Source organism: Corapipo altera, unplaced genomic scaffold (genome assembly GCF_003945725.1).
Source record: "Corapipo altera isolate COAL_440 unplaced genomic scaffold, ASM394572v1 46337, whole genome shotgun sequence".
NCBI lineage: Eukaryota > Metazoa > Chordata > Aves > Passeriformes > Pipridae > Corapipo > Corapipo altera.
This window is the reverse complement of record NW_020890622.1, coordinates 1-1,613: the sequence shown is the minus strand read 5'-3', so window position 1 is coordinate 1,613 and position 1,613 is coordinate 1. Positions and strand designations below refer to the sequence as shown.

At 52.6% G+C, this 1,613-nt stretch overlaps 1 protein-coding gene across 1 annotated transcript; it reads right to left on the bottom strand.

Moving 5' to 3' along the window:
- Nucleotides 1-115: 115 nt before the first annotated feature.
- On the bottom strand, nt 116-1,329 carry LOC113942446 (UDP-glucuronosyltransferase 1-9-like; the record flags this gene model as incomplete). Its single annotated transcript, XM_027633573.1, has 1 exon — nt 116-1,329. A coding segment is annotated over exon 1 (918 nt), but the record flags the coding sequence as incomplete, so codon positions are not given.
- Nucleotides 1,330-1,613: the final 284 nt, after the last annotated feature.

Genomic DNA, 1,613 nt, shown 5'->3' with positions numbered 1-1,613 from the left:
ATTCAAGGAAGTCTCTCTCCAGGTGATTTGATTTCAGCCTGTGGAAACCCAAAGCTGGTTGTTTTAAATCATTCCCAGAAATAAAAATAATCAATAGCGATGAATTTCCTGAAACATTGTAATGAATTTTCATTGGAAAATGTGGAAAAGGAAGGAAAGGAGGAAGGAAAAGGAACATTACCTTAGGCAGTGGTTTCTCCTTAGCACAGTTTATTCCTCCAATGAAGACCATGTTGGGCATCACAGGCCTGACATACTCGAACACAAAGTCAAACCTCATCAGCCAGATGGAAGCAGAGTGCACCAGGTCTATGAAGGACACATCCCTCTGCAGGACTTCTGAGGACAACTTCAGCGCTTCATTGTAGAAACCATCACAATACTTGTGCTCCAGGAGGGAGACCAGGGCGTTTTCCACCCTCTGGAAGAAAGTCATGCGGTCCGAGTTGAAGGTGAACAGCCTCGGGACGTAGGACGGGGGGCTTGGGCACTGTGGGGCTTTGAAGTGGAGGTCGCAGCCAAAGCCTCTCATGAAGAACACGAAGGGGAGCGAGAGGTGGTTGGCGAGAGTGGCCCCACACATGAAGAAGGGGTCGGTCAGCAAGGCATCGAACCCGCTCTGGTTCAGCGCCTTCAGGGTCTCCTGGCTGCGGAACAGGTCCTTGCACTGGCCAAAGAAAGTGTTGAAGACGTGCACGTAGCTCTTGTAGATGTCCAGGATATTCAGGGGGAAGGGCAGGCCCTTCAGGTGAGCGGCCACGAAGACGTTGAAGGCGCCGTCCAGCTCCTCCAGGGTCTGTGTCACTGGGTATGTGAGCACCTTGTAGGACTGCGAGGTCTTCATGTGCCAGCTCACCTCCGGCATCAGCACCACCACCTCATGGCCCCGCTGGCTGAGCTTCTCCACCACCTCCTGCATGCTCAGCCAGTGGCTCCCAACCATGGGCACCACCAGCAGCTTCCCTCCGGCTGCGGGGCCGGGCAGGAGGAGGAGGAGGAGGAAAATCCAGGCACAGCAGAGCCTCCGAGCCATGTTCCCGTGGCCGTGGGAGAGGCTTCTCCTGCAGGCTGTGGCTGGAAGATGCTTTTGAAGGAAAAAGATGGCTGTTGCTCTGTACTTTGAGATAATCCCGTAGTTAATAATTCACCGCTTTGGATTGTGGGAAGTTTATTTTTCTTTTTGTTTTCTCTTGGAAGTCAAACTGTGACCCTTTCGAGTGCTGAGTCACTTCCTTGGTGTTAACAGGGAATTAACACCTCAAGGTGCTGTCAGATCTCTCAGGACTTGTCTCTCAGGAAGGCAAATTCCAGGAAGGCAGGAGATCCCAGTGTAAACAACTCCACCAGCACAGCAGCAAAGGCAAAGAGCCTCCTTGTGGGTGAGTTGTTGGATGTTCAGGTCATTCCTCTGAGGACACAGCGGGAGACCCTCAAGAGAAGGGGAAAAGGAGCATGAACCAAGTCTTCTGAGAGGAGGCAGGAATCTCCCCAGGGGGCAAGGGGCAGAGGTGGCAGGTGAGGGACAGATCTCTGAAGGTGAAGCCCAAATTCTTGCTTTACACTGTTGTTTCACAACCGGTTGAAAACTCCTCCCCACCAGGCCTCGAACACAC